The sequence below is a fragment of the Drosophila innubila genome (assembly GCF_004354385.1).
Source record: "Drosophila innubila isolate TH190305 chromosome 3L unlocalized genomic scaffold, UK_Dinn_1.0 0_D_3L, whole genome shotgun sequence".
Lineage (NCBI taxonomy): Eukaryota > Metazoa > Arthropoda > Insecta > Diptera > Drosophilidae > Drosophila > Drosophila innubila.
Genome location: NW_022995376.1, coordinates 26,851,145 through 26,878,465, shown reverse-complemented (window position 1 = coordinate 26,878,465; position 27,321 = coordinate 26,851,145). Strand labels below are relative to the sequence as shown.

Genomic DNA, 27,321 nt, shown 5'->3' with positions numbered 1-27,321 from the left:
CAAAATCATCAAAACAACGCTTTCTTGTTGTGCTTGCAATTGGCGCGCTTATTTATTTCATTGTTGACTGACGAAAATAGGTTTGAAACCTATTTCCAATACGTAATTGCGAAGAGTGGCTTCAACAGGGCCATGTTATAGTTAACACAACGTTATGCCGATAAGTAGCTTTACGTAGCGAGAAGTGTAAACCAAATATCAAACTGCAAATCGCAAAATGTTTTGTATGGAGTTTTTGATAACGCGGTCCTTTCGCTCTAAGTGTAACCATGCCTTTAAGGTCATGCCGCTCTGCAAGGCTGTCATCAAAATCGTCAAAAACATGTCTAGATATAAAATAATATTATATCGCCGTTTCTCCATAGATTTAAATGATTGTAATTAATGCAGCTATGTAAATAAAATAGAAAAGAAAATGTAAAATAATAAATTTTCGAATTTTCCTAGAATTTTAATGTAAAAAAATTTAAAAAAAATAGCTAAACAAAAAATCATGATTTGTCATGTCTCTTTAACTACTGATTTAAATATAAGACAGTGCATGAACGAATTTGAGATATATTCAGAAGTTTTAAGAAAAAGGTAAGACTTTTAAAAATCGGTCTTGGCATTCTCGAGTATGACATATGTTGGCACACCTCTTAAAAAAAGTAAGAAAAAATAGCCAAATTTTATAAAATTCTAAAATAAAATCTCACCATAAAAAAAAAGGTTTTTCGCCATATAGGGCCCCGTATCTATCGAAAACAGTTTGGTTCGTGTAATAACCAAATCCCACAAAAAAACCTCTAAACGAGGTAAGAGTCTAGTGACGAAAGCAATTTCTAGACCCAAAATTTCTGATATCCAATTTTGTGACGAACAAAATTCAGTTTAATCTAAAAATTTTAAATAAAAATATAAATTAATATAAAAAAACGAAAATTGGCATTCGGCACTGTGAGTAAAAAGGGTGATCTTCTTTGTACATAAAAATAACTTTTTGCGCAGTGCCGAATGCAAATTTTCGTTTTTTTACGTATTACAACATATTAAAATTTAACAAAAATCGTTAGAGCCGTTTTGTCAGAAATCGCCAAAATGTAAGCTAAAAAACTTGATTTCACCTGTAAAATGTTACCTGAGTACTTTAGAAAAGGTCCGTTTAAATGGTTTCTATGGTTTGGAAACTGTTGAGGTTTCAATTTTGGCGGGATTTAGCGTTTTCCCGCTAAACTAGCGGGAAATTGAAAAAATCGTAGAACAAACATTTCTAGATTTTTAAAAAGGAATCAATCCCCATCATTACATTTAAGCTTCTTTAGCGCTTTGATGCAAACAGACAAACAGACAAACAGACAAACAAACTGACTTTTCATTTCATTTTGAGAAGTCCACTAAAATTTTCAAATTTAATTATCTTTTGAACCAGTTATCGGATTTGGGTGATTGACGTATCAATCGACGCGTATTTTTAAGTAGAATTTTTAAAAAATAAAAAATTTTACCAAAAAGCCCCAACGGCCCCATAAGCTGCAATTATCAAAATTTTTCCCCTCCCACTTACACCCCCGTATCTTATGACCCAGGTTGGTTAGAAAAAGTTTTAGTACGCCATTTTGTAAGTTAGAACTAAACCTGTCGATCGGTATATAACTCGATCTGATCGGACAGTCGTAGCAAATTTTCCAACTTAGCTGTATATATAGTTAGTCGCCTTTCGCACCCTTCGTGCTGCTTTCGTCACTAACGCGAACTGCCGTCCGCAGTGATAGTTCAAATTTGTTGCCTAGTGTAATTAGCAAAGTTAAAAAAGATTTTCGGAAACTATGTATATGTTGCGCAATATGTATTGGCGAGTGGTGCAGAGTTCAATTTCAACGTTTGGTTGTTTCAGAGAGACTAATTTATTCAACATAGATATGTTCCTGACAGCTATTACAGTGCTGCCACTTAACATTGGACATAGAATTGCCATATCAACAATATGTTGATGAGCGCGCTATTATAACATAGTCGGCGCTCCTGTTATTGCCAACAAAATTATCACAATTGATCGCAATTGAACTCTCCCAAGCACGTTTCTCCATTATGTTAAATTTGGACTTGAAATTTTAACTTTTCGTAAGCTTTCGGATCTGTGGTCCGATAAAATTACGTAAACGTAGCGAAAAGAATAAAAAACGGTCAAATACTGTCAGCAATTTGATGGCTTTTTATCCTAAAAAGCTGAATAGCTCAGTTAAATATTACTCGATTTTAATAAACTAAAATGCAGTTACAATCCAAGAACGAAGATAGGAAACATAAAGAAAGCTATTCTACTATATGATGAGTGGCTTTTCTAACATTTCGTGAACATGAATACCACTAATGCAAACATATTATATAGTTCTTGTATAAAAAGTTTCCGATTCAGATTATGGGATCGGAGAGCAGCTGAAGCATGCAGAGTTCCTTACAAAAATAGCAGCAGGACTTGTTTTCTTCAAGGAAATGGCGTGCAAAGACTTTACCGGCTTAGCAATCACTGGAAACGAGCTGTTCATCTGATATCAGATAAAATCAGTCTCCCAAAATTTTTTTTGTGGCATCCATTACAAACATAAATATATTTTAAGACATCTAACTTAAAAAAATACCTGTAAATAGGGGTTTCCACATATTACATAGTAACGGTCAACTCAAGCAATTGTTCATTTAAAATTGCTTACAAATTGATATATTTTATAATAGTTATTTAAATTTAAGTAAATGAAATATTATTATAATCATATTAGTGATAACTAACTCAAAAAAAAACTTAAGAAGCAATAAATAGAAAAGTTATCGCCAAAAGTCGCGTGCGATAATCCCTTGTAATGCAAGCGAACGGTCACGCTCAAGCCGACGAGCCCGTCTACAGACGGTCTTCAGTATTTTGCACCTGACGGTCGTTCCAACAAACGGAAAATTATTAAATTTAAAACTTAAGCTTATAGGTATATCTACTTATAAAATAAATATCAACTTGATTGAAGGACTATTTTGATTTTGCCTGTTAGAGGGTTAAATAACCATTAAAAGTGATTTTTTTTATATTTCTTATAACAGTTATGGTCTCTGGTTCAACGACTTTTTGAAAAAATCGAAACGAAGCGCGAAGACGCTTAATCCCGCTAAAATTAAATAAGTTCTATATATCGTTGGAAATGTATTTTTGAGGGCTTTTACACGTACCTTTAAACTTTTTTTTGTCTTAAGCTCTCAGGTAAAATTTTACAGGTGTGATAGGGATTTTAGCTTACATTTTGGCGATTTCTGACAAAACGGCTCTAACGATTTTACTTTATTTTCAATATGTTGTACTACGTTAAAGTTTTGGTATATGATACATAACTCGTTTTTGGTATATGATATAATACATAACTTGTGGATGAGGGTTAAACTGAAAAAAAGACCAACTTCTAAAAGCATTAATCTGTAATATTTTGTTCTTAAAATAAGATTATTAAAAGACCAAATTACTAAAACTAAGATTATTAATCTAAAAAAACTTAAAATCTTAATATAAGAATATAAATCCTAAATTGTTAGGAAAGTATAAATAGGTACTATTTCGTATCAAACAAATGGTGGCACCGTGACGCTGTGGTTAGAGGGGCCGCTTCAGTTGTGAAGCAGTAGGCGGCTGGTCAAATATCACTCGTAACAAATTAAAATAACATTTATAAAATTACTTAAAACTGAATAAAATGTAAATATATCAAAATATAAAAATTATAAATATAAAAAATTATTTTTATTTATTTTATATTTTGATTGTAATTCTAAGAACATTTATTCTTATTTATTCCAAGTTCTTATTTAAAATGTTCTTAAGATTAGGATGTGTTCTCTTAGTTTAAGAATTTTATGTTCTTGCTTCATTTTTGAGACCAAAAATCTTAGTTCTGAGACCAAAATTTTGATTTTAGAACATTTTTTTTTGCCAGTGTATGGAAGATATAACCTGTTAATTGAATATAACATATACATTTTACGGTAGGTCAAAAACCACGTTTTGCTAAGAAAAACTTTTAAGTTTTTTGAGATATCTAAACCAATCTGACAGATAATGCATTTAAGTCAGTTTTTTACATTCCAACCAAATTTTGTTCAAGTCGGTTTTCTTTATCATATAGCTGCCATAGGAATACCGGAATCATATCGAGAATCATATTTTAGTACGAAAAACTTTTTTGTTGTTTAAGATACCCCAATCAATCTGATTGATATTGCATTTAAGTTAGTTTTATACATTCTAACCAAAATTGGTTCAAATCGGTTCACTATATCATATAGTTGCCATTGGAACGATCGGTCGAAAATCACGTTTTAGTATGAAAACCTTTTTTGTTATTGATATATCTCAACCAGTCTATCAGAATACACAACTAAGTTGGTCATATACTTTCTGTCCAAGTTTAATTCAAATCGGTTCACTATATCATATAGCAGCCATACAATTTGATGTAAGCATATTAATAACCTTCTTTCAAATTATTAATATAAGAAGCATATGAAACTAAAAGAATTACTGATATCTTCCAAAAAAAAAACCTCTTTACGAGGTAAAAGCCTAGTGACGAAAGTCTCTCCATGGCCCAAAATTTCTGGTATCCAATTTTGTGATGAACGATATTCAATTTAATATATAAATCCAAGAGACTCCGGCTGTAATATTGATACTAGCCGCTTTAGCTTGCACATTATATGCAAGAAAAAATCGTAAACGTATTGTTTTAAAAACATATTTTATTTCTTTGTATAATTTTAAAATGTTTAAATAGTAGAATACTTAAAAAATAAAACCCGGATATTTGTGTTTTAAGTGTTGTAAACCCCTTGGCAACTTCTGACGGAAATAAGTTGATTCAATTTCCTAATTTTAAGAAATCATAATACATTTCAGTGTATGTACATATGTATTTAATATGTACCTAAAAATTACGGTTTTACAAATTTCCAATAATTTACACTAAATTAAATAAATATACAATAATTTATTACTTATTAGAATATATATTGTACCTAATTTTGTATTATAAGATTTGTTAAATTACGAGTTTGTTGCAATGTAGTCTATCATTTCTTATCGTTGTCAATTTTACTTTTATCCAGAGATGAGGATACCATTCCGCCTCCATTTGAAGGGTATAATTTTTCCAAATAGTTTAAAGATTCATTAAGAAACGTCTGTAATGAGTCGTTTGTGAGTTTTTGTGTTAAAATACTTATATGTATGTTTTTACCTGAAAAGCGTGCAGTACGGCAATAATTGCAGGAGAACCAAATCCGTGCGTTATCAAGGAGAAGTGTGTTAAGTGACGCTGCATTGAAGGCTCCAATAAATGCTGTGACCTTGTTCCAAAGTGTGTGGTTCGATCTTGGCTCAATATTTGCATCAATTCTTTTGTAATCTAAAAACAAAAATATTGAAATAAAATTTAAGACTCAATCTAAGATTAATTTATATTGCCTAATTACATTAAGCTAATAATTATATTAGCTTATTGGCAGAAAGAAATTATTGTCAATTTAAAAAATATCTCTTAGGCTAGGTTGAGCAGGACGGCCCTCGTGGGGTAAAGCGGGTTAGACTCCGCTACAAACCCCTGTTCTTTTTTTCCGGGGTCTAGAAAGCAATATACACGTACATCATGTTTTAAGCTCTTGCGAAAAAGTATTCTTTATGTATTTATTAATTGTATATATATATCGAAAAATTTCTCTTAACGTACAAAAATTAATTTTTTACATTTAACAAACTTAGATGTACGTACTGGTCCTATTACCAGAATTTAATGCACAAATTCGAAATAGAAACTTTTATAAAGTACTCGGAACGTTCCGAAATTTGTTATTAGTTTCGGTATAAGTCCCTCAAATGTATACTTTTTGGGGTTTGCCACTCCAACTTTTAAGAAAACTTAAACCTATTGATTGCAGTTCTTTCAGAGGACAAAAAAAAAATACGGAGAACAAAACGTACGAGCTGAAGACGATAATAAAATTGGAATTATTGTCGCTCAGTGAGTGATACCCTAACAAAAATACTTACTTGTTGCGAGTGAAGGATGAGCTCTTTCCGTCTATATGAATCCTGGGGTTCGGTTTGATGGCGCACAATATACTCTGCCAATTGTCTGGCTGGAAACTCAGTTTCACAAACAAAGTGAAAATCTTTGGCCAAGTGTGTTGCTTCTCCCTCGACTAAAGATGTTAACAGTGTTACGTTTGCTGCTTTTCGGCGTCCGGCTGGTAGGTTTAGTCCAATCTTTTCAAGCTTTTCCCTTAATAATCTGCCTCCATTTTTGCTCTTCGCTCTAATGTGAATTAGTATTAACAATTAATTAATAATGCCTATTCGCATATTTTTTGATAGTAAGGCGTAAGCGTACCTTCTTAGAACGCCTCCCAGTAGGGATGCGTTTAAGCACTCGGGCGGTGACAATCTACGCTGAACTTCCGCAATTGTAACCTTATATTTCGAAGTACTCGACAGAAGACTGAGTCGACCTGGGACTGCGCAAAATACTTCACTTGGCGACCCTGAGCCTAGGTTTCCAGCGTCCTTCCCACTTTTCATGCCTGTGGAGAAATATTACAGTTTAAAACATATTTAAAGACACACATGCTTATGTGCGAACAGTGCATTCTAAAGAAAACATTTGTCTTTGAGCTAATGTTTTGAAATTGAAAAGTGTGAACTCAGCGTACAAGGATCATTTTTCAGCAATCCTGCCAATTAGAGAAGCCAGCTACAATTTCATCGCACACCTAATAAGTATTTATACAATTCAGGGGTTGATGGGCATTGTTATTCTCGCATGTTTGTGGTACCGCCTTAAATTCAATTCATATTTTTTTTTTAATATTGTTGTGAGGTGAGGTTCTCTTGCATTCTCTTGCAAATAACGCCTTGCAAATATACTATACATACTCGAATTCGTGTAATAGGGATATGCGATAACTGGGATCATGTAGATTGTTCAGAACATTGTTTCAATGTGGGTGTCTAGCTCTATAGTTTACGTACTTACATACAAAATGTTTTGTGTAAATCAAAACTTACTTTTTATTAGAGGTAAATCTGACATAAAAGCTACGTTGTCATCAAGGGCTGGAGCTTGGACATCATCAACTGCGTTTTGCAACGCTTGATGTAAGGCCAGGGATTCATGCTCATGTCCAAGTCTGGTGCCGTGTGCTGCTCCTGCTGATATTGCACTGCCGTAATCACTTCTTCGCTCCGTGTACGGAAAACCATGTGACAGTTGAGTCTATAGTAACAAAATTAGTAGAGACTTAAGTTATTCACATTATGTCGTTAAAAAGATTATACAACTTCAAGGTATCAAAATCTTTCAATTTATAAAAAAAAGTGTTAACATAAACTGACATTTTTTGGTAATATGAACAGATTTTTTGTTCAATTTAGTTAAATATTTTGTTAAAAAAAAAGATTGTAATGAAAAGTATATAAAATTGTAATACATTTTTAATCAAATTTGATTAGGAATTTGGATGAGACATCTTAAGAAAGGTTTTTACCACTTAAGCCTAATTTTTAAACAATTGTTGAAATAGTAATTTGATCAATCAGACGGACTTCAATCCAGTTTCATCAATATAGTCTTAAAGCTTAAGAACCACAATCAGAACTTAGAATATATATACAAAATTAATTAATATAATAATTGTGATTGATAAAGGAAAAAATTAATGAAAATTTTGATTAGCTCAGTATAACTCTGGCCGAGATATTTAAGATCAAAACGACTTGTTTATAAATTACCAAATGTCTAATACATAGTAATATGAGCTGGTTAGTTCCGATTTATGTAATCCATGCCACAAATGGAAGTTAATATTATTTGTCCACTTAGAATATATTTCGAAATAAAAGTCTGGTTTGATTGAAGAAACAGACGGACAAACTGATATATGTTTTATCTGTGCCTTCATCTGAGTTTTCCTCTATGTAACCATCCTTCTTCTGCCTTTTGCAGCATCTTATTATACACTCGGCACAGGGTTTCAAATCACACACATTTCTCCCGAGAAAGAAGGACCTACGCAGATAGGTTTATCAAATTGGCAAAAAAAGGATCGAATTTATACCAAGCATATATTTACTGCATATTTTTTCTCAATTAATGATGCAGAAATATTTGTTATATCCTGTTTTATAGTTGTGTAAATTTGATATAGATTTCTTTTATGCTCTTCATATGTGAAACATGATTTGTTCTGTTTAGTGAACGTTGGTACTGAATTGAAAGCTTAAAACGAGTATTGTTTTTTGTTTTGAAAAATCATGGTTTTTGAGTTATTACACTCTTGAAGTAACTGAGCGTTGTGTGTACTGAAATTATCTAATATTTCGATGAACATCTTGAATGGCATTGCATATATTTAATATGCGAAAATAATAATGCTAGTATAAATTCTTCTCCAATTATGGGCAGACTATTGCTTTTACAAGCCATAATCATAAACCCTGGGGTTGAAGCAGCCAACAGCTGAGCCAATCCTGTGTTCAGGCAATCGTATATATATGTGTGTATTCTTTGTATGAGTATGAGTGAAGTATGTAGTATGTATGCGCACAAGCACTACGGGGGATACGCCTTTTGGAACGCCAACAACGCAACTGCCCTAGCCGTGGTTGCAAGGGCAAAGTTCGTTAAAAGCCCCCAAAAGTGTGCGAGTATCCTTCTTAATATTATGCACACACATACATACACGTATATAAACGCATACGTACATATAAGTATATATATAAACTCTTTTCTTTTTGGCCCAGGAATTTTCGTTGTTATTTGCAAGATGTTTTAGAGAAATCCCAAGAACATTTTTGAAATACTTCATAGCATTTTTTCAGTGTTCCATAATGCACTTAAATGGAATTCATAAAGCCATAACGTCGGCGATTATTATAAGAATGTGAAGTTTCAACTGCTGTGTTTATATTTTGTACGTATTTATAAGGTTTGAAAGTGAAGAATTTGACCAAATTCTTAATCAAGAATTCTCAGCTAGGATAACAGCTCAAGCGAAATCGACAGACAATAGCAGGGATTTTTTTTTATGTGTTCGTTAATTATGAGTGTACTTACAACATGTCCTTGCAGCTCAGCGTCCCTATGGGTTCTGTGGATACCCAGTTGATCCTGTGTAGACCTAAGGCCCGCCAACTGATTGTAATGATGAAGAGGAGCATGGTGCAATGAAGACAGCGGTTGTCCGTATGGATCCGTACCCAAGTACTCGAGCGGTCCGTGATTCTGTAAATAGCCAGATATCTAAACTATTTTGGAAATGATACGTCCCACTGGTGTGGTGCCCCATTATGGAACACTTACCTGTTGCTGAGGAGGGCTTTGAGCTGAGTGGTGGAAAGGTGGTGGAAAGTATGGAGGTTGAAAATCAGACTGCAGTGATTGATGATGCATGGTAGCTGCCGACCCATGGGTGCCACTGTGCCCACTGTGTCCAGAAGTTGGACCACCTCTGCCTGAATGTCCTCCTGAATGGGTTGTATAAGCAGGACTACTACTCGAGAGACCCAAGCTACCATGTCCACTAAGGCGTTCCTGTAATTAATTTTAATTCATTAATTCACTTTATTAAACATATATTTATATTAGTATTTATTTCCCACAATCACGAAATAATTATTATTGTAAATACTATAACTGTTACTCGTATATCTTTTATAACTAGCTGTCATAATTAAACTAAAATCATAATTTGATCTAATCATTTTAATTTTATATTTTAATAACCTTGCGCTAAATTAGTGCAATAGTTACATTAAATAAATGCAATTCATGTTAAATTCATTTCACAATTTATATTATATAATATTATAATTATTTTATTTATTATTTTGTTAATTTTTTATTTAAATTTTATATCTCAGAATTCACTTTGGTCTATCCAAAAATTTCTAATCCATTTGCACAAAAATACTTATGTACATATAATCTGTATAGCAATTGTCAATTCTGTCATACACTTATCGTAATTATTAAAAAATACCGTATTTATTAGTAGTGTTATACTCATAAATATAGCGAATTGTAATTGTTTATAATATCTTCAATATCAAGAAGAAATAGTCCACCACCACAATATTTGAACGATTATTGTAACGTGATAAATGTAGTCCTATAGCTTATAATTCACAATTTTATCTTCCATATTCCGATCGTCGAGTTGATTATTTGGGTGCCTTTACAAGATACTACAAGATCTTGTGTTTAAAATTATGAATATCATACATACATTCATATTTATATATGTATTTAACTGTAGACAAAGTGCGGAAAGGCTAATAGCAATTATAAAGAAAAAATGAAATGACCAAACGAAAGCTACTGTTTTAACCAAGAATAGTTCGTACTAAGACTTTTGTATCTAATCTGGCTCATCAGATTTGAAGTGCAAGTGTTTCATTAAAATAAATATCGCAGTTTCTTTTAAACAGCAAAGGTGCCACTTTTTTGTGTTATTCTAGCTGTTTTCAAAAGGTCGTACAACAAAATATTTATATTTGTTTGTACATACTGTTAAAAATGTAAAATGTTTATATTTTTCTTTATTTTAGGATATTTAACTGAGTATCCTTTATCTGAAAATTGGATATCAAAAATTGTTGGGATTTAATTTATTATTTATTATTTGTAACATTCGATTAATTAAAAATTAAAAAAATATTAATGGCGTTGCATGCACGTGAGTTAAAGAAACCAAGTGCATTGCCGTCGGGTTTTATTCAAATTTCAAACATAATCGTATATTCATATGTTTATTACACTAATCTGATTTGAAATTGGTACTTGGTTTCATATGAAGTTGCTAGTCTTACCTGAATTTCAATTACAGCTGGCATATCCACATAGGATAAAGTCATGTTATCATATTGTACAAGTAACTAAAGCATTAATATTCCGAAGATTGAAATAATGCATTTTTCGAAAACAAAAAACGGTATCACCCATACACAGTATACACTTTTTTACTATACTTACAATACTAATTAATCACAATGAATTTTTAATATAAGTCCTTTAATAAATGTCCATCTCTTAATTAATTATCTGTTCTTATTTGGTCTCAGTTCTGAGCTGGTTATGTTTGGTTATAAGCACACCAACGGTGGGTTTATTTACTACAATAATTATTAAATATTGGCACAACTTGATTGACCCGACGGCGATGACAACGACGATAGCGACGACAGCAGTCCGTGAAAGCCAAAAACGAAATGAAAACTGGTCGAGACCGCGTGCCGATAGGGCAGCCCCACCACCATCAGCAACAGCAACAATAGCAGCAGCAACAACAATGGCAGCAGCATCAGACCAACTCTTGACGCCGGCGTCGTAACAACGCTTCGTCGGATGTTTTTGCATTCGCCGACGACAGTGCAGACTAAGAAAATACGTCTACTCGTGTATATTTGAGTACTTAATTGTATACACACATACACATACACGTACGTATTGTGAATAATTGTTGTGTAGTTTTTGTGGTAGTTTTCTTTTTTGTTGCAGAATTTTAGGAAATACATATAACGAATCAAAATCTTTTTACTTACATATATCCATCGATAAATACATATATACATATATATATAAATATGTGTGTTCAATGAATTGTACAAATTTCGCTATGATCGGCACACTAGTTATATGTATATACATATGAACATCTTACTCAACTGTACATACTGCTTCTATAATAGTTTAGGCTTGATAAGAACGAAATTGGTAAATTAACGAGAAATTAATTTACAAAATCCGAGCCCACTTCTGGTAATATCAGTTACCTAATATCATTAAGACCGCGTCGCAATTCAAAAATAAATAAAAACAAGCTACTCAGATTTTTAGTTGAATCAGATGAAGATATAATTTGATAATATAACAATCAATAATAAATCTTTTGTGATTAATGCCATAAATTATAGGTCATTTGTACTTGTAGCATTTGGACATAATATTCAAATTATATTAAATAAATTAAAAATAATAGCTTATATGTTTTTAGTTGTCGGTGGATCATCCGAAATAATATTATCTAAGTAATTGCAAACATGGACTACAAAACTGTATCTATACATTTACGTTTATGTATTTAAATGTATTCAAATGAATCAAATAAGCCCAAAATTATCTTAAAAACGACGAGCAAAAATCCGAGCCGTTATTCAAAACATGGCTTTCGCATCAAATGATAACTGTAACCGTGATTTTATTTATATATATACGTGTGTATGTATGTTCCCAAATGGCGGTTTGACATGTGTACACAAATATTCACGCCATAGGAGTGCATACGGCCAGGACAAGCAAAGGGAAGGATGTTCATACATAAGTACATGTATGTATTTATATATGTACATGTAGCTTTTTGGCGGAATTTTGACAACAACAGTGGTCGTGAATGGCCCCTGATATGGAAAGCCATTGTAGCATCCTGTTTCGCACGTCCTTAGAAAATGCAGGATGCGAGGAGATTTAGATGATAATGTGAATAAAGCTAAATACAAGTTCGAGTATAATACAATGACTGCTAATGCCTGGTTATTCATAACTGCTATTGTTGATTCTTTAAATTTGGAAAATACGACGACTCCTACAATAATAATGTGTAAGATGCAAAATTATGTTAAGAACTTTAATAATTATATGTGTTACATGTAGAAGTGCCTCTGTTTAAGTTCCTGAGTGTCCGCAATTCCGCATTCATAAATAATGATATATAGACGGAAAGTATTTTATTTAGAAATGATTTCATCTCAATTTCAGATATTAGATATGTACAAAGAATAAATACATAATGTGTAGTTAGTCTAATGTTGAATTTGAGATTTCTAATATTGACATCTATGTTAAATACTAATGTATGTTTGTTTATAATTTTATTTTTGCATATGTACGTATGTACAGTTTACAAACATGTATATATATACATACATTGATATGTAAATGTATTTGACTTTAGTTAGCCCAGCTCGAACGTGGCAATTGCGATCTGGACACGACTTTATTGTGGCTTTATAAATTAAAATAATTTTGATTGATTACTTTGGATTATCTTGTCATTTGCCAGCATCTAATAGAATATTTAACGATACAGATAAACCGGTTTGCTTTTGTCTTGTACGAATTTCGGCTTTTAGTTGGTTTTTTTCTGCCCAACGGATTTCATGCATACTCACTGAAAAATGTGCGTTTGAGTTGATCAAAGCCAAAAGCTAGACTCACTCGGAACTCAGTTCATTTCTTAATATTTTGGGCCGAGAAAAATTATTCGAAACAAGTTGTGTAGCCACTCTTTGGCTACAACCTGCCAAATTACATAATTACTCTTTTTACTATACTCGAGCATAAGAAGACTGAGCTTCGATACGGATCCCATCTGACCCAACGACTGGTGACTGCTGATTAGACGGTTGGTCTTAGCATATGTTGACTTATAGGTGTAAGGTTGTATGCGGTCATGTTCAAGTGAGAATAGGTCGAATACTCGCAGTATGATTTCATTTGGGCAGTTCAAGCTTGTCTGCTTATCTATTCTGCAGATTTGTTTATTCTTGGTCACTATCTTCATCTGAAGGGCTGCTTGAGCTTTTCCTGATGATAAACTGTTGTTTCTGTTGTTTTTAGCTCGGCACCCAAAAAATAGGGACCAGAGACTATTAGATTTGTGATAACTATGATTTGAACACAAAGTTAAAGCAACTAAATTTGGTGACAATACTCCTAGGATGTTGACTTATATCAAGATTATTTTAAAATTTGGTCACGCCCACGTTCGCCCACGTTAGCCCACGTAAATGACATAAAAATTTTATGATAAAATCTAATAACAAGCTACAGCTTTGAAACTTGACACACAGGATGAAAGAACGAGCTCTGAGGTGTGCTGAAAATTTCATCAAGATCGGTTAATAAAAAGAGAAAATATTTGAGGAAATATGATACATGAAGGACATATAATCACCTGGATCTCAGAGACTATAAGAGCTAGAGCTACCAAGTTTGGTGACAATACTGCTAAGTTGCGCGCGCAAATCAAGTTTAGAATTTTCCCACCTCCCCATTTTTCCTGTAATCGACAAAAAACTTAAATATTCAATTACAAGTCCAATTTAATAGGCAGAGATTTCAAAATCAGCACACCTGTAGATTACCATCTTTGTGATGTATGCTGAAAATTTCATTGCGATCGGATAATAAGCAACGAATATGTTAAGCAAATAAGTTTCGCTTTGCACGCCGTTCTACGCACAGTCTAGAGGGGTGGGGTAACAGCAGGTACACATGTTATGTTAATGTTACATTAACATTTATGTTAGACATTTTATATGACTGTTATGTTAATTAATTTTATGTTAATATACATTTCTTCTGTTAATTCAATTGTTCATTAAATTGCGTGTATGTTAATCCATAAATGCTAAATTGGCATATATTTATGTAAGTTTTTTATTATAACATTTTAAAAGATAAAAGTGTCAATTCAATTTAGCCTCTGTACGAATTGAAGTTTATTTTATAAATTGTCATTAAGTCTAACTGCCGCGAAAATGTGGGTAGCGAGCATATAACTGTCCAAGGGGGCTCGACTGTAGCCCTTTCACGCCTCACCGCGAGCGTAGTGAGCAGGGGGCGGAGCCCCCTTGTTATGGTTGGTATAGTCTCTCATAATGAACAATAACTTTTAAATGTTGCTTCAATATTCATTGGTTTACTTTTATATATTGATCCCAGTAAATATAGATTAAAAGAGTTTTGTCCAAATTTATGTAACAGGTAAAAGGAGACGTGGCAGACCCCGTTGTCATTTAGCTCTGTCTGTCCGCCTGACCGTCGCTCTGTATGAACGCGTTGATCTCTGAGACTATAAGACTAGAGTTTGATACGTAGATTCCACGATTCAAGTCAAGTTTATTTCAAATCAAAAAAAGCTCAAAGCAAAAGATCTATATGAGTGATCAATCTCGAAAAGGATCGGATAATAAACGCAGAGGATTATCCAGGAGCCATGAAGAAGATGAAAATACTGCAGTGATCACGTACAAAGCAGGGTATCTGGTAGTTGTACACTCTCGACAAGAGAATTTTCACTTTTTAAAACAACATGAAAGTAGTTTTCAAAACTAAGAGTCTAATTATGAAAAATGATTTGTTTTGTTAAAGGATTTGCATTTTTCAATCAACTAAATATATTAAGAGGAGTTTTATTTCACTTCAAATATTGGAGCCATGCAGCCTTGGCCTAAAGTTATTATTTACCAAATAGGCCAGACATCAAATAAAAAAAGTTTATTGTACAATAAGTCATTCTATAAGTACGAGTATGCGAAACTCTGCGTGCGTGTTTTACTTCTTTTTTATTTGAGTTTTATTTATTATTATTATTTTTTTTATTTTTTTAAGTATTGTATTTTCAATCACACGAGATTTTGAATTGTAAGCTATTGTCGGTAGTGAATATGCTGAAATTTGAAATTTACACTGGTGGTCAATACTCCCATACCGTAATTCAAGATAAAAATAAATAAATTATAAAGGTTGGAATGGTTGATTGTCTGGTTTCTGAAAGCACAGGTAGACAGATGGAAGCCGTTGAACAGGTCGAAATAGTTTCACCTCCACCTCAAGTGTGTGCAGAACGAAACATAAATACACACATCCACATATATACACACGCACACACATGGTATTCTAATGAAATGCTATCCACTCGCCAATGATCAATTGTCATTAAAAGAGCTTTGACTCCAAATTCTGACTTTACCTATTACACAGGTAAAGAGGCAAACATATTGTTGTGGATTACCTCTCTATTGACTATACAACATATATGTACATATGTGTATATATAACAGAAACATACATACATATTAAGTCTGTTCGATAATAATCCTCGTTTTGTCTAGGAAATTCCCAAAAAAAACATTCATATACACATAAGTATTTTCTAAAACAAATACACAAAAGAAAGTACTACAAGAACAAGCAGTAACTTTTTTAACTCTCATTTCATAAAAAATCTCTGACCCGACCTCAACTACCAGAATTAAATTTTTTAGACATTTACTCCAACCCCAATAATTTATGCAACTGCACAGACAATAAATATATAATTTATCGAAAGTACTTAGAAGCAGCCTTTTAGTCACCTAGTGTAAACTAGATTAAACATACAAAGGCATAGTTTATTTACCTCATCGTATTTTTTTTATTATTTTTTTCTTATGTTATTATTGTTGTTAAAAAAATTGAAAAATAATATTCTTTTTAATATTTTTTTTTTTTTTTTTGATTCCTGAGAACTTAAAGTCATATTTATTATGACATAAAGGTAAGTCAAGAAAATAATAGTTTTATTATTTTGTTGGAGATCATTTTAAACTATGAAAATTAATTTAAATACTAAAAATAATAAATACTTTATTTACATTTTTATATAAAAATTAAACCATAATTAATATTTTCATTTTTTTTTATAAATCAAAACAAATTTATTTGGTCATAATTAAATTTGGTATTATCCACAATTTCAATGCTTAACAATATTCTCTAAAATAACGGTTCATCGGAAAATAATAATATATTTTTTTAAGCGTCAGAAAATCAATTCTTAATATACAATAAATATATTCGAACAGAAAAATTTATTAGCTTTACATTTATATTTAAAAAACGGATGACCGTCTACAGACAGTCTTACCCGTAAGAGGTTTAAGTCATATCAACCAAGCTCACAGGTTGTGTATTTGAGACTGCCTGTTACAACCTGACCAAATTTGGTCAACATCGGGTAATTAAATCATATAGCTGTCATTTTAGCAATTGGATGCAAATTAACTTTTAGTATGCAATTTTTTGTATTTGAGCTATCTCAACCAAACTCACAGAATATGTATTTTTACTAAATGTTACACCCTGTTCAAATTTGGTGTAAATCGGATGACTACATCATATAGCTGCCATATGAACGTCGGGCTTAATTTAACCTTTTATATGAAAAACTTTTTTTTTTGCAATATCTTAGCCAAACTTACAGAACTTTTCTGCCAAATCTAGCAGCGTGCATACAATTATTCGTTTCTTTTTTTTGCAACTTATTGCATTCAGGATAAAATTTCCAACGACAAACATTTTTAAATTTTTTTAAAATAGTATGATACCTGATTATAATTGGTCGCATTGATACTTCCTGGTGAAAGCTTTGATACATTATTCTGCCTACACCTGATAATCGAATTATTATCGATAATAAAAGTTATGAACAGAGTAGATAGGAAATTAAAATAAAACTATCTTATAAATTAAAATAAATTATTTGTTATTGAAAAACTGCTACTGCAGTTGCACATTGATAACAAAGAAAACTTTCGATAAACATTTCATGTATTTCGATAAGAAAATCTGAAGGGAGCAGAAAAGTAGCACAAAGTAGCAGCCTTTTTTTATGATACATACCCAAAATTTGGTATCATGCTACGGTATCAGTCCCGTTCCCCAGAAGTATCAGAGGTATCACAAAAATTATCAGGAAGCAATCGTGCCTGGTGAATGCGACCATTGCTTCCTACGAGCGATGAAAAAACGTCCTAGTCTGATTTGTATAAGAAGGTATCATGTCATTTAGCAGGTACTGATTACTGTATCCATCAGAAATAAAGAAGGGATTACTGATTAAAAAACAGACCGAATAAACCCAATTTAAAAAATAAAGACCCTTTCCTCTCAAATGACAGAAACTGCAGTTGAAATGCCTTTCTTGCACATATTTTTGCTACATTTATTCTTTTCTTACATATAAACACGTTAATGTGAGCAGATTTCAGTCTCAACAGTAGCGCCGTTGCGACGCAAAGTTGCTCCCGGGGCAAAGATTTTGTCGGCGCCCCCTCCACCCCCTACAATTTCTTTTTAGCAACACATTTTTTAAGCAAATAAACAATACAATGATGATTCCTTTAAAAACATATTAAACTGAACTCCAGTGTCAAAAATGTTTGCTTAAATTAATTAAATGTTACTACAATAAAAACTTATAACATGATAATTAGCTCGTTACATAAAAATGGGTACTATTAGATTCGTTATAGGTTATGGTATACCAGTTTGAACATTTTTAACTCCGAGACTATTCGAGTTAGAGGAACCAAATTGGGTGACAATACTCTTAGAATGTTGACCTATCGGAAGTTAATTTTCAAATTTGGCCAGGCCCACGTCAGCCCATGTTTTTTAGTTAAATCAAATATTTTAGACTTCTTTGACTTTTAAAATGCTGAGTCGTTGCCATTTTATCCGCATATTGTCTGAATTTAACAATAACATCCTAAAAACATACTTTAAAAGTACATGATAAAATTAAGAATCTTAAACTTTAATTTTATAATGGATTGTTATTTCTAAAATTGTAAAATTGATTTAAGGTCCCCCAAATTGAGGTATTAATTGATAGCTTTTATGAAAGCAAAATCATAAAATACTTTACCATATTTGGAGATATTCGATTGATAGCAAACGGAGACTGCTAAGTTATCTTGTCCAATTGATGATCGTAAGTGGTTAAAATTTATTTGAAGTTTGCTAAATAAACGATGCTTATGCTGATGTGATGTAAGGATGTGATGAGAATCGTTCAAAATTCGTTGTCAAATTCATTGTATGCTTTTCAAGTTCACTTTCCAATTTGGATTTAGTTTTATAGTCCTGTTTATTAATTCAAATCATCAGAAACAATAAAAATTGCCTCAAATCTAAATTTTAGTTGCTAAATGATGGAGTCGATTGATTCTAAAAATGGAATTCGAAATGTAGCAGTTTCTGGTATGTTTTTGTTATCATCTGCAACCAAATATTAAAATTGTTTTCGCACTTTTCGTTGTCTGATTTATTTAATTTCAGGCTCAACCCCTCAAATTTTTTCTAAGTTCAAACTCTTTTTGAAATATCGGCGCCCCTTATATCTTAGCGCCCGGGGTGGTTGGTAAGCAGTTCATTTCCAACAAAAAAACTAAAAGTTAAAAGAAAACTCTACTTTGTTATTGTAGTAGTAGCAACATTTAATTCCAGAAATATATCGAATCATTTTAACCTTGTTCAATAGAAATAAGATATACGCATAGTATGAAAATAAGTGGTGGCAAATTTCCGCATCGTAGTCAAAAGCGCCATCTTGTGAGTATTACTTTGTTGCCACATGCGCCCTCTATTGTCCACATAAAACTGTAGCAGTTTTGTTGTTAAAGCGCAGGAAGCCAATTATGTCCAACAACCAATAGATGGCGTGTAATCAGTTTAACTCGGCAACTCTGACCTTTTCATTGTTATTATTGAAAATGGAAACATGACAATTCAAATTTAATTTTTATGAAAAAAAATCTTTTTATTGTTATTATTATGTATTACATCGAAATTTTCATTATTATATTAAGGACACTATTATGAAATAAATTGCGACATTTCTTATTTAATTTTCCTATAAGAAAACTTTTTATAAAATATGGCTTTCCATAAATTAGTATATTTTGATTAATAAGATATTACTTTATGAAAAAATTAAAATTGGTAAGCTGTAAATAATATATTACCAAATTATTTAGAATAAAAAGGTTTTCACTTTTCATTGCAACATAATGAAAACTTAAAATAATGTAATTAAATACAAAAAATGTGTCATATATTCTAAGATTACTGAATATCTTTTTTGTATCCTTACTAGGGCGCTCGCAAACCCTAAATTACTATATATAGAACATTTCCTTAACCATAGTTAACACATATGTAGTGCAGGAGATGTAGATGTAGAAGAATCCAACATATATATTATTGTATCTTATTTAATATATCTTCTGTTGTTTTGGGTATTTTCTTTCTGAGCGTCTTTATGCTAGCATATCTAATGAAATATTAATGGATCTTTACTCTCGAAATTGTTTGTTAACCATACAATTAATTGTATGTTGATTTACATCAGGAATGTGTGTGTTATTTTCTTATGTTATTTAAAATTTTGAAGTGGCTAAAAATTAATTTTTTTTTTTTTTTTAATTTTTTTAAATTGCGATTATTAAAGTTTATACTTAAAACATACACTTTTCATGTGTATAATTTTGTTGTGAAATAATGTATCAAGAAGGCTTTTTCCTATTGGCTGATATTAAGCATCAAAGACGGGAAGCATTGGATGTGCTAATCGGTTGTCGGGCAGTGTATGTATGTATAATTGTAAGTGCGGGAGCACAGATTAAATTAGTTCTTATAAGAAACAATGTTTCGTCTCTCCAACATTCCTCGCCGATGACGTAACAATTTCGAGTAGTTAAACAGTAGCTATGGCCACAAATTGGCATCTGTCTGCTGCCGTTATTACTAAAATTACTACATCAAATCGTTCCACTTAACCGAAAATGTTCCAGGTCTCGACTGCCTCGCGTACGCATTCGTATTCGCTCCATTTCGCTGCTGGCAGGGCCTATATTTGAGAACTGCCAATTAGGCCATATGCTCGAACAATACGAGTATGTGCGAGAGGCTCTAATGTTTCCTCGGGCTGTCTCATAAGTAAATTTATCATTTTCGACTTGATGACAATTTGAATCAGAGCAAGTAGAATAAAATACTTCAATTCTTACTACTACATATACGTGTATAAGGCTATAAGTTTTATTTATTTATATGCCTACTTGAAGCTGTAGAATTATTATAAATTATTTAAAAGGGGGAATAAAATAAATTTCAGCTTTGTAACATAATATATGTATAATATAATTAAAAAATAATAGTATTATGTTATATATATTTGAAATGTTTGTATGTTTTTTAAGTATATAGACATGTACAAGCATATGTATAATATTGTATGCCGGATGTGATTTGAATATGAAAGAGAAAAAGCGTTGGTCTTATCTTTTCTTATATTTTCCCATTGACTGGACGTCCGGTACAACTATGTAGAAGTGAGTTGGATCAACCGGATGGGCCAAAAGAGTTTTCGGCTATAAATTAAACGAATTGAAGAAGAAGCGCTCAAACTTTAAATATAATATTCGTAACAACAATGGAAATACGTGGAGAACGATAATCGATTTTTGTTTATTACGCGCTTGCTGCTCCTTGTCTCTGTTCCTGTCCCTGTCCCTGTCCCTGGGACTGTCTCTGTCTCTGTCCTTGTCTCGGTCTCTTTTCCCTGACTGCATATGCATACGCATACGCATTCAGTTTATTTCAGCAACTTCCACTGGCTTCAGCAGCCTTCAGCCTTCGTCTTCACCCCTTTCGCCCTATTTCACTCCCACTGTCATGACGAGGCCGACATCTTCGTTTTAATGAAGTAGTAAAACTCATTCATAAATGTATTCAACCGGGATGTACGCACAACGCTGGATCAAGTGAAATTCAAGAGACGGGACATGGACTCAGGTTTGTGTTTTGTGTTTTGTGTTCTAGCAGCCTTATGACGAATAGCAGAGTACGAATTTATTTGCCAAGCAAGCAGCCAGTCATCCAGGTAGACTCGACCAGACAGCAGACCGGCTCAAGTCCAACAGCCAACAACCAACAACCAACAACCAACATTGACGGCAAAAAATAACTGCGATCTGCAATTCACTGCACAACAGTGTAAAACTGCACTCGGCTCATTCTTGGCTTTGGCTTTGGCTTTGGCTTTGGCCAGGTCTGGCCTGACGGGGCCCAGCCAGGACTGGGACTGGGCCGGACCAGGCGTATTCCAAAACGAACCGATTGCTGCTTTGCCACGAGCCTAACACACGCCGCAGTTTCGACACTTGCTATCGTTCGAAGTTCGCGGCCACGTTGCGAAAATTTACATTTATCTTGCATTTCAATTTCATTTTGTGTGGACTTTTTAATTTCCTCTTTGCAAATGAAATCAATTTTGATGCGATGTTCGAAACGAGCGCTTACATACTCATATCGTAATACTTGTATTTACATATACACACTTCTACTCATACAAATTCCTGTATGTGTGCCTTTGATAATATGAAGACAGTTGTCAAATATTGTATTCCTTGAAACCGATTTCAGCTGATTCAATTTAATCTTATCGTATCAAATCGAAAATCTGAAATTAGTTTATAAAAACTAATTTTTTGTTCAGATAATATCTTCTATATTCATATTCAACAATTCACACGTAAATTAATACACCATGATAAACAAAACGAATGCACATTGACACAAATAAAGTCTTTTCAATTTTTTTAATTTTTCAGCAAGTTTTTTATGCTTAAGGGGATGTTGCCTTTAAAAGAGTACTCTACAAAATGTATTCTGCATAAGCTAAAGCTTGTACAAAACACAAACCTAGTCCCAATAAATTTGTTAGGTTTTTCAAAAAGTTATACATAAAATATTATTAGCCTAATCAGAATGGAAATATATATATATATATATGTTTTATTAAAGTCGGAAAAATTTCGCGTTCCAAAAAAGGTCCATAAAAAATGTTCGATAAAAAAAATTTATACCAGTCCATAAAATCCGGAAGATGCAAATTACTCCAGATTAAACAAAGCAGTTAGAAATAAAAATTCTTCAGGGAAAAATATCTGCAATTGCAGACTGTCGCTATCCCATTTAAATACTTCTGAACTTTTTTTATTTTTCTTAACTCAAAAACATGAAAGTGATCAAAAGGTTATGTTGACATAGGAATATTAAATATTTCTATTGTTTGTTTGTGAATTATATTACTATTGTATAAAAAAAATTCTTTATTTTCTCTGGAAAGTCTACTCCTTATCCTTGTCTCACTTTTTCCAAATGGCGAAACAGTCAAAAAAGTATTTTTACGAAATAGACTTCCGAACGCTCTAAAATATTATTTTTATTTTCATAATCTAATTAAAATGTTGTCCACGAAGCAGCCTCTTAAGTTTGTGAAAATGTGATAAGTCACATAGTGGTTGAATCAGGCGAATGCTGTGTTTAAAGAACGTTTGAGTTTTTGGCACTGATCTTGACATCCATTAAAATGTACTTAATATTCACTTCGACCAAACCAACACTAAGCTTAAGCAAGTTTTTTACTCAACACAATCAAAAACCATAAACAAAAAAAAGACAATTTTGATAGTTCCCTAATATGCGTGTAAACTAAAAGTAAATGAATGAGACTCTGCGGGGATATCAACAACAATGCAACTAACTTAGGAAGAGACTGTTTAAAGACCCGCAAAGCTTAAGTGTAAAATTCCCTACTATTTTTGATCAAAGTAATACAGTGATTGAATCCGGCTCGTTTCACTCGTACAAAAGCTCTAACTATATTGATTAAGCTGGTCAGCCAAACATAATAAATATGTGTACATTAATACGCAAAAATCTTATACGAGTTGTTAAAACCCTTTTTATTTCTCGTAAATCATCCGTTGTACAAGTTTTTTTAATTAGTGGTGTTTAACATCGGTTAATAAATATGATGAGTTATGCCTATTAAATTTAAATTCCATGGTGATCGAATTTACTTATGAGATTAACAGTAGTATTTGTCTATGGAAATGTAAGAAGTAAGGTTTCAAAGCTTCAAAATTGGTTGACTCAACATTTTGTTATAAAATGTTGGTCAGTACAGTAAAAATTAATAAGTTATTAAATTTTAGGCCGAATAAATTTTTTCATATAATAACTTTCAAAATTTAAAATAATACCACTATAAGAGCAAATGTAAAGCTATAATAAAGTTTTCGCATGTAATAATTATGTTCGAATCTTAACAGAATCTTAATCATTAATATCGGGTAATATTCGAAAGTTATTCATGAATAACTTTTTCATAGGTTCGGGGCAAAGAAAGAAGAATATGGCTGACGTTATGTGTATATGCGTTTCAATGTTTTAGACTTGGGTGTTCTTATAATATTTATATATATATGTTTTTGTTTTTTACATAATGATATTTAGATACATAATATAAATTGACTTGAAAATATTATTGTTCTCCTTATGTGCCTTTTAGTATACATCAAATACATATTTGTCTGTACTAACCGTAAAAATTAACAACATTTTGAATCCCTTAAATGAAATATTGAAAAAAACTAATATGTTCTCCGTGTGCTTCAGTATTATTGCTAACTGAATAAATGATTAACGTGCATTAAGCTTGTACAAACAAAAATACACGTATTTGATTCATTTAATTGTGCATGTATGTATGAATGCACTAAAGTTTTTAGCGTGGGCTTCAAGTTTTTTTTGCAGTAGTTACCAAAAAAAGCTTGCAAATTGTTATGGGAATTTTGGAGCATGAAACCTAAGATGGGAATTTAGAAGCATGAAAACTAAGAATTCCATAACGTTTTTTGTTTTTTTTTTTATCAATATGTTGCACTGATGCATATATATCAGAGCCGCACGCAAATTGGGCGCTACGTTTTGTTGAGTTTGGTTGTGCTTCAATCTCATAAATTATTTTGGCAACGCATCACGCGAGAAACTTTTACCTGATTTGCAGAGACTTCAGACTTCAGAAAGACTAACTAAGGCAGATAACGCTAACACATTCGGAATACCCACTTCAACGGCTATGCGAAATGATTTTTGTGGGCGATGACTTTTGCTCAGCCTCTTTGTTGTGCTTTTGTTTTGGTTTTTGTTTTGATCTTTGGCCCTTGCCCCGTCATTTTACCCTGTATTTTTGAGCAGGGATCAAAAAGTTCTTGGAATGCCGATAAACCATATAATTTAACTAATTGAATGGGGGTGGATAAACGTAGATAGTGCAAGCTCCAATCGAACGAAAAAAATCGTAGACAGAACTTGAACTTAAACATGAATATAAATATTAATGTATATGTATTCTTTTTCAAATTTTTCCTGACCATTACTCTAATTTTCTATCTTATGTCAGAACCAATTTATAATATTGTCGAAATGCGAATTTTGACAAGGGGTATTTATTTGTCGAACCTGATGCATATTAGAATGTATTCTTACCCTTAGAGGTATATGCACTTCTAATAAATTATTCAGCAATATACGTAAAACATATTGTTGCACATATGCAATAAACTATGATATTCAATTATGTATTTTTACATGATTCGCCTAAATTCTTAAAAGATGTATGGAATATTAAAATAAAATACCAAATATATTAAATTTAAATTATAGAATTATAAACTGAAATAAAAATATGTTGATCTTAATATTTGCTTCTTATTGTTTCCGTTAGTAAATCCAATTGATATCGAATGTATGCCAACAGTTTCATGATAACAAAATTTATTTGATAGCCATATTTGTATCCATTTAATATCTTCTGAAAATTGTAAGCTTAAAAGTTTTTCCTTTTGTCTGAGTGGATCAATGAATGTTGGATTAAGTATTTTTAAATACACCCAAACTTTTAAGTGTTATTACTTTGGGTTTTAAATTTAAAATCATACATGATTTATTTTAAACGTTAATTTAATATCTTAGCTTTAAGATATTAAAACAACTTTTTCTTAGCAAATTTGACTGCTTTTAGTAGACGCGAAATTAATAGTGCCTTTGCTCAGCAATAGTATTTATATTATTTATATTATTTTTATTATACAAGTTGAGATGTTTCGATTTTATAAACTAATGATACTGCAATGTATTCATAGATAGAATAGCCGCAGTTTTTTATTAAAAGCTGGGTTTTTAACTTGTGTTTTGAGAACTTTAAGAGGACTATAAAAAATGTGTAAAAAGCCAAAAGCTTGCCCTTTGTGGGATTTTAAATTCCAAGCTTAAGTGCGCTCCATTATTATAAATTGAGCTTTAGTTGAGCTGCTAAAACGTATGGTAATCAATCTGCTAAGATCGCAGACATGGTTCACTTGAAGTAGTATGGTATGGTAATTACCCTGACTGCTTGCGTGCACGAAATTTTTATGTCAATCAGAGATCACAGAGCCCCATTGGCTTTAGTGGTTCAATATTGGATTTTTAGTATTTTGCACAACAACACTGATACTGATTATGGCTGACAGATAATTGTTCAGTGTGTAGGATTCCTAGGACCTTATCCGGGTCTCACGCATCGAGCGCTATTTGACACAGATAGATTATCAATTTATTCCGATGATACTTACAGACCAAATACTAAATTGATGCTACACAAACGAATTCAAAATCAAATAATCGACCATAATTATAAACTGAGCTGGTTCCTGGCTTACCATCATGAATTTTTGATCCTCGAATTGATGGTCATTGGTCCGGTGTAAGATATGCATATTTGATTGGATTTAGAATTCCAAGAGTTGTGGTTACATAGAGTACGATGACGTTCGGTGAAAAGTGATTTGTCGAACGATTGACGTTAAGATTTCACTGCCACTAATTGTAGCACTTTGATTAGACGCAGAACAGGTACAAATACTTAGTAGATAGATATATTTTGGCACTGAATAAGGCAACTATAAGTCATTGGAGTTCATAGTTATATGAAACTGTATATTTGTATTAAGTACTTCCATGTACATCGATGTACGCATGAAATTATTATGTTATACTGATGTACACTGATGTCTGAATGTAGTATCACTAGTCCGAAGTGAAAGTGACGGCAATTACAGGTGCACTGATTTCAAGTATGTAGGTGGAACTTGATGTATAATCACAAAAACCTAATGTTATTCGAGTTGTTTGCAATCATAAAAAATTTCAAACACACTGCATACAGCGTACCCCGTAATATTCAGTTGCTTTAACGAAAATCCCGCAAATAAACTCTGCCTTTGCGCAGCCACTGACGGTAGTTCTCGACTGAACTAAATTTTCTGGTTGGACGTAAAAACCTTCAGGGGATGTATTGCGATGCTGCCGATGCTGCCGATGCTGCTGCTGTTTGAATACAGATGTGTACACCCATACACGGACACGCTGCTCACATGCATGTAGACATATACATGCATCGAAATACATACGAGCATACTACTTGCATACATACATACATACATACACGTACAACGACAAGACCGTTCGTCGCTTTATGTTTGTACCGCACATACACACGGACACACACTTTGACATTAAGGCACTGACCCTCCCCGAAGCAGGTTTCACTCTCTTTCTCTCTCCCTCACTCTTTCTATCTCTCCCTCTTTCTCTCACCATCACAATCTCGTTCTCTTGCTTAAGAGATACTCCAAAGAGAGCGATGATATGATTGCAAAGAGTAATGGACACGATGCAAACCGGTTGGAAACCGAACCACATTTCAGTTGAACCTAAGCTGATATTGTTCCTCCAAATTCGTTCGATCGATTATCTA

At 32.4% G+C, this 27,321-nt stretch overlaps 1 protein-coding gene across 2 annotated transcripts; it reads right to left on the bottom strand.

The window, feature by feature from the left end:
- Window positions 1-4,787: 4,787 nt before the first annotated feature.
- Window positions 4,788-26,282, bottom strand: LOC117789109 (transcription factor AP-2-epsilon). Of its 2 annotated transcripts, none has more exons than XM_034628152.1 (8): window positions 26,225-26,282; window positions 9,369-9,599; window positions 9,123-9,290; window positions 7,076-7,283; window positions 6,402-6,591; window positions 6,062-6,326; window positions 5,253-5,420; window positions 4,788-5,196 (listed from the first exon to the last, which is right to left on the bottom strand). In XM_034628152.1, exons 1-8 carry the CDS (start codon window positions 26,279-26,281, stop codon window positions 5,086-5,088), a joined length of 1,398 nt encoding a protein of 465 aa, XP_034484043.1. In that variant the 5' UTR covers window position 26,282; the 3' UTR covers window positions 4,788-5,085. The 2 variants fall into 2 exon arrangements, with proteins under 2 accessions (XP_034484043.1, XP_034484044.1); XM_034628153.1 differs by lacking the exon at window positions 26,225-26,282 and adding an exon at window positions 10,877-10,921 and having other exon boundaries at window positions 4,789-5,196.
- Between the last annotated feature and the right edge of the window lie 1,039 nt (window positions 26,283-27,321).